The 7066-nt window shown below is 47.6% G+C and overlaps 1 protein-coding gene across 1 annotated transcript; it reads left to right on the top strand.

Annotated features, from left to right (window-relative positions):
• Positions 1-323: 323 nt before the first annotated feature.
• On the top strand, positions 324-2390 carry LOC115244759. The gene is made up of 2 exons (XM_029822686.1): positions 324-427; positions 1151-2390. Exon 2 carries the CDS (start codon positions 1297-1299, stop codon positions 2011-2013), a length of 717 nt encoding a protein of 238 aa, XP_029678546.1. The 5' UTR covers positions 324-427; positions 1151-1296; the 3' UTR covers positions 2014-2390.
• Positions 2391-7066: the final 4676 nt, after the last annotated feature.

Below are 7066 nucleotides of genomic sequence, written 5' to 3'. Positions count from 1 at the left end.
AATCAGAGCCTCTCGTCGAGAAGCTCACTTCTCTCACTTCGACCGTTCCTCGATCGGGACGGGATTCTACGCGTGGGTGGCCGGCTTAACAAAGCCCCGTTGCCAATGCCAGTTCGACATCCGATTCTTCTTTCATCTCATCCTCTCGTTACATTGATTGTGAATCAAACTCATTTACGAGCGTTACATGCCGGACCGCAACTCACGCTAAATGTTTTGCGCCGCGATTTCTGGATACTTCGCGCTCGTAACATAATAAAATCTGTCATTCATAAATGCGTTGTATGTACTCGCGAACGAGCCAAGACTTCCACACAAATCATGGGAGATTTTCCCGAAACACGCGTGACAGCGACAGTCCGCTGTTTTTTGCATTGCGGCCTAGATTACGCAGGACCCGTGCAAATTCGCGCTTCAGCGGGACGAGGTATTACGTCGCATAAAGCATATATCGCATGCCTCTCTCCGACACTCTTGAGGACTACGAGTGCCTCACTCCCGGTCAGTTCTTAATCGGAGCAGCGCTTACTGTAAACCCGGAACCATCCTTACTCAATATTAACGAGAATCGCTTGTCGAGATGGCAACTCGTCCGACACGTTACTGAGCGGTTTTGGAAATTATGGAGTAACGACTATGTCAATACGTTACAGCGACGAGCAATTAGGCACCTTCGCTGCATTGCGTTTCATTTATTGTAATTCATTAGACTTAAGCATAAAATTGTCAAGAAGCGAGAGTCATTCCGCCAAGGCGGGCGGCTGATTCACAGTGTTAAATCATATCGAAAAAAAAATCATTCTGCCTTGTATCGTTAATTGTGGCGTGCGCTTTTGTCGTTCAATGCTACTGTCGTATCAATTATTTCGGAACTATCGTTCCAAGGCGGGCGGTATGTTCAAGCCTCTCGTCGAGAAGCTCACTTCTCTCTCTTCGACCGTTCCTTGACCGGGAAATTTAATTTGCGCTCGTAATATCGTCAAATCTGTAATTCATAAATGTGTTGTGTGTACTCGCGAACGCGCCGCGACTCCCACATAACTCATGGGAGATCTTTCCGAATCTCGCGTGACAGCGGCAGTCCGATGTTTTTTGCATTGCGGCCTCGATTACGCAGGACCCGTGCAAATTCGCGCTTCAGCGGGACGAGGTATTACGTCGCGTAAAACATATATCGCACTATTTATCTGCCTTGCGACCAAGGCAATACATTTGGAGTTAGTAAGCGACTACTCCACTCAAGCTTTCTTAAATGCTTACTCTCGATTTTGTGCTCGCCGCGGTCTACCACAATCTATGTATTCGGACAACGGGACAACATTCGTCGGGGCGGACCGAGAACTGACCGTCGCGTACCGGTCAGCATTACGTGATCCGAATTTTCTGAACTTGACTGCCTCCGATAACGTGTCGTGGAATTTTATTCCCCCGTCTGCTCCGCACTTCGGCGGATTGTGGGAGGCGGGCGTACGGAGTGTCAAAACTCATTTGCGCCGCGTGTTAGGGAATCATATGCTGACATTCGAGGAATTCTCGACTTTACTATGTCGAATCGAAGCGTGTCTTAATTCCAGGCCGATTGCGCCTCTCTCCGACACTCTTGAGGACTACGAGTGCCTCATTCCCGGTCATTTCTTAATCGGAGCAGCGCTTACTGTAAACCCGGAACCATCCTTGCTCAATATTAACGAGAATCGCTTGTCGAGATGGCAACTCGTCCGACACGTTACTGAGCGGTTTTGGAAATTATGGAGTAACGACTATGTCAATACGTTACAACAACGAGCAAAATGGCGAAAGGTAGAACCGCCGATTGATACCGGGCAACTCGTCCTCCTGCGTAATCCTATGTTACCTTCCTGTAAGTGGGAACTGGGCCGAGTTACTCAATGTCATCCCGGTTCCGACGGCTTCGTACGGGTCGTCACCGTCAAGACGGCCACCTCGGAACTCAAACGACCGATTGTTAAACTGTGCGTATTACCGATCAATAGTGAGGCAACGAGCAATTAGGCACCTTCGCTGCGTTGCGTTTCATTACTGTACATTATTAGATTAAGTTCAAATTATCAAGATGCGAGCGTCATTCCGCCAAGGCAGGCGGCAAATTCAGCGAGTCAAACCACGTCGCGGAACTTGTCGTCTTTTCGCTCATGTTGTTAATTGTGGCGTGCGCTCTTTTCGTTTACTGCAATTGTTATCTCGATTATTTTGGCACTATCGTTCCAAGGCGGGCGGTATGTTCAAGATTGAGACGTTGAATTTAATCGATAAATTTAAACTGTAAATTTAACCGACAAATCTGACCGGTAAGAGCCGCAATCAAGACAAGAGCGAGAATAAACATCGTTGCGATCAGCCGATCGGCGCGTGATTGCGCGATCATAACAAAGAAAAAGTGTGACAAACACCTAGATTCTCGAACTTTCGGCGCCGAAAATATCCTTTTATGGAAATAGGTCGACCGCGACCCTTTTCCGTCGTTCTACAGTCTGCCGCTGACAACGATTTGAGCTGGTTGATAGCAATCGATCATAGTTTCTAGTATCATTATTTCTCGTATGATATTCTATCGTGTCGTATTCCCGCTCGTGTCGTGTCGCGCTACTCATTGTCAACTTCGCGTTCTATTCAATTTCAAACCGAAGTGTCTCGCTCACGATCGCATCATATTATCGTGGCAATCAGTTCTTTATGGTTAAATCGTTTAACAGAAGATTTCCGATCTTAGTCGCGGGACACGTGTCGAGGCTCGCTCCCGGTGTTTTCTAATAAACGTTCTTAAAACTACGCTCACGTAAGTAATCTTTCAATTCCTATTCCTCCAGCGAATCTACGGATTCGCGCTACACATTGCTTCTCGCTCAACTCTGAGCGTATCTCTCAAGATTCGGGCGATCTCGTCGAGGTCGACTCCCGAACACCATACAAAAAACAACGCAGTATATCCTTATCATTACAACAAGAAAAGCTTACCCTATATCTCTTTCTTATCCTAAACTCCTTATCCTACCTACTTAACACACACACACATTACACAACTACGCTGTCTTAACTACCTATGCCTATGGACCTCCGTTTCCGTTTCCGTTTACAATTTTTTCTTTCTCACACTCTCCCTCATCCACTCCCCCACTCCTCCACTCATTCTTCCCTTCTCCTCTTCTTTCTTCCAACTCTCTCATCCACCTCTCTCCCTCTCCTTCCTCTCCTAATACCACCCCCACATTTTCTTGCCACGTACCTTCCTTCCCCCAATCCGTGCATTCCTCCCAAACATGTTCCCATGACTCCACCTCCCTCTCGCACCCCCTGCATTTCCTTCCCTCCTCCTCCTCCCAGTATCTCCCTCCCATCATCCCATTTCCTAGTCTAAATCTTGCTACCCTTTGCCATCTGCTTTCCCCCCATCACTTTTTTAAGTATCCTGGCACTCCCTCTCTTTTCACCCACTTATACCACCTATTATATGTCGACCCCCATATCCTCTTTCATCTCTCCTCTTTCTGCAACTTTCTTTCTCTCTCAATTACCTCCTCACCCCTTAATTGCCCCATCTCCCTCCATTCCATCATCTCTTTCATTTTCCACCCCCTTTCCTCTATAAATACCTTCCTCTCTTCCTCCCAGCCCTTCCCTTCTTTCCCCCTCTCAATCCTTCCCTTCATCTCTTCCCAACACTTCCTAGCCAGCTCTCCTCCTTACCCTCCTCCAATTTCTTTTCATAATTTCAAGCTCTCATACCCGCGCTCCCCCTCAACAAATCCCTCTGCAATTCCTCCCTTACCATATAACCCGGCGTATATCTTTCCACTCCCAACACCCATTTCAAATACCTGTCCTGCAGTCTTTCCATCCCCTCCCTCTCCTTCCAGCCCCACACCTCCAACCCATAACTAACCACCGATCATATTAGCTTATCAAACAACCAAACCCTTTTTCCCCAATCCCCACCAAATCTCTTTTTTCCCATCCCCCACACCTGTCCTAACAACGCTGCTCGCTTCCTAACCCTTTCCCTTACATGCGCATCCTGCTTTCCATTCGACCTCACCGTGTACCCTAAATACTTAAACTCCCTCACCTCCTCCAACAATTTTCCCTTCCAAAACTGTTTTATTTTCTTCCATCTCCCTCCTCCCTTCCTACATCTCATTACTTTAATCTTCGCCACATTCACTTCCAAACCCTTCCTGTCCATATATCTCTCCAACTATCATCCCCTTCATTCCTCCTTCATCCTCCGCCAACAACACTATGTCATCCGCATATGCCAATGTATACACCTTCCCTCCCCCCAGCCTGATCCCACCCAACCCTCCCCTCTTCAACTCATCATCTACGTCCGCCAACAACAACGTAAACAAACATCACTCAACGGGCAACCCTGTCTCACCCCCCTCACCGTCCAAAACTCCTCCCCCTCCCTTCCTCACCCTGTTTACCGTCTCCCTTAATACCTCCCCACACCTCCCAATCAGACCCTCCCTTACTCCCCTTGCCCTCATCGCCTCTATTAACACCCCCTATACACCGAATCAAAAGCCGCCTTCAAGTCCAAAAACATCGCTACCATTCTACCATCCTCCCACCTGCCTGTTAATCAAATAATTGAGCACGTATATGTTGTCTATCATCCCTACTCTCTTTCTAAATTCTGTCTGACTTGCCGGAATTAAACCCATCCCTTCCACCTCATTCTTCAATCTTTCCGCCAATATTGCCACATACACCTTATACGCTGTCTGGGTTAACGTTACCCCTCTATATTCTTCTACCCTATCCCCCTCCCCTTTTTTTAGAATCGGCACTATTATCCCCTCCCTCCATTCTCTTGGCCACCCTTCCCCTTTCCAAACCCTTTTACACACCTCCCAAATCCCCTCCTCCAGCTCTTCTCCGCCATACTTCCACACCTCATTCGGTATTCCATTCCCTCCCGCCGCCTTACCATCCTTCAACTTCCTTATCACTTTTCTAACCTCCTCCCTTCTGATTTCCTCCTCTCCATCCTCCCACATCTCCCTTCCTGCCCCCTTTATTGTCCTCCATTCCACTCCTCCCAAAAGCCCTCTAAAATAACCAGCCCATTCCTCCATTTCTATCCCCTCGTTCACTCTCTTTTTGTTCCTTCTTTCCTTATTTATTATCTTCCATATCTGCTTTTCCGTTTTCACCTCCTTCACCTCTCTCTCCCACCTCTCAACTTCCTTTCTTTTCTTTTCCTCACGCATGACCTTGTACCTCCTCTTTTCCTCTCTATATTTATCCCTTATCCCCCCTTCCCTCCTCCATTTCCTTAGCTCCCTCCTTGACCACTTCTTTCCCCTCCTTGCATTCCTCATCTCACCATCCTTTTTTCTCCCCTCGTTGCCTTCTCTCCTCCGCCTTTTCTAAGGCTCCCAACGCCCTACCCTTCAACTCCGCCCACTCCTCTATTCCTTCCTTTCTTCCCGCCCTTTCCCCAAACTCTTCCCCAAACACCTTCCTACACTCCATCGTCCATACTCCTCTCATCACTCTGCCCCCCCCTCCTTGCCCTCTCCCCCTTTCATCCCAGCTCATCCCCCTTATCCAAACTGTAAGCGGATGATGATCCGAGTCCACCCTCGCTGCCACCATCAATTTCTCTACCCCTTCCCTCGTTATCTCATCCCCTACCACATAGTCAATTACCGATTCCCCTCTTCCCCCGCCGTATACGTCCATTCACCTTCCCTACCCCCCTTTATATTTCCATTCAATATTGACCACCCTTGTTCCTCCAGGAACCTACATAATCTGTTCCCTTCATCATTCACTTTTTTATCTTTCGAGTTCCAACGCCTTCCTTCCCCCTCTTCCTCATTCCCCTCTTCCACTCCTCCCCCTTCCTCCCCTGTTCTTGCATTAAAGTCCCCCCCCCCCTATCAACACTCGCACTCCCTCCTCTTTTTCCTCCATCCACTCCTTCAACTCCTCTAATTTCTTCTCTATATACCTATTCATATATATCCCCACTACCCTCCACCATTCCCCTAACCAAACCTTACATGTCATTAACCCTTCCTTTTTTGTCTTCTCCCTCTCCTTCTCTACCTTTAACCCTACCCTTACTCCCAAGATCATTCCCCCCATCGCCCTTCCTTTCTTATTCTTTCTTCCGGCCCACTGCATTTCCCATACATATCCCCTCGGCATCTTACCCCTTACCCTCTCCCAGCTTTTATTATCCACCCACGTTTCGCACAATATCATAATATCCCACCCTTTCAGACCCTCCCAAAAATCTCTATCTTTATTCTTCAGCCCCGCTACATTCCAAAAACCCACCCTATACCTTCCCTTCCCCCCTTTCTTTTTCTCCCCCTCCCTCTCCTCTCCTCACCCCATGCTCCTCTTTCCCCTCTCACCTTTTTCTTCCTCTCCCACTATCTCTCCTCCCTCCCTGTCCTCTCCTACTCTTATTTTTCCCCCTGATCTTTCCATCCTCTTCCCTCCCCATCCCTTAACTCTTCCTCTCCTTCATTCCATTTCCATTTTCATTCCATTTCCACCAAATACCATTTATTTGCACTTTTCCATATCCTACCCATACTCTCTTACCTTTTTCTCTCTCTCTCCTTGCCACACTCTCTATTAACCATCTCATCCTTCTTTCTCTCCATGTTAAGTCATCATCCAACCTTATATCTCTGCCCTTTATTTCTCCTCTCCTTCTCATTATCTCTTTCTTCTTCTCTACTTCGTCTATTTTCACTATTGCCGTCCCTTTTCCCCCCTCCTTACTTCCTAAGCATCTCACCCCCTCTACCCTAGCCTCTATTTTTATCTCTTTTAATACATCCTCTACCCTTGCTCTCACCTCTCTTTCCCCTCCCTTCACTCCTCTTACTACAATATTCCTCCTTCTCTCCTCTCTTTCCTTCATCTCCATCCTTATTTCAATTTCTTTAATTTTCCCCTCTAATTCTCCTCCTCTTCTCTCCCCCTTTTTTCCTCCCCCCTTTCTCTAAGTTTCATCTCTCGCCATTCATTCTCTAGCGCCTCCACTCTTCCCTTCATCTCTTCTCTCTCCACCCTCCCT

Source organism: Formica exsecta, unplaced genomic scaffold (assembly GCF_003651465.1).
Source record: "Formica exsecta isolate Colony F162 unplaced genomic scaffold, ASM365146v1 scaffold855, whole genome shotgun sequence".
NCBI lineage: Eukaryota > Metazoa > Arthropoda > Insecta > Hymenoptera > Formicidae > Formica > Formica exsecta.
Note: the sequence above shows the minus strand (reverse complement) of the source record. Positions and strands in the feature narration are given on the sequence as shown.

What these genes read in the sequence shown, in the direction of transcription:
- LOC115244759 (XM_029822686.1), top strand. Translation starts at nt 1,297, where the DNA reads ATGTATTCGGACAACGGGACAACATTCGTCGGGGCGGACCGAGAACTG.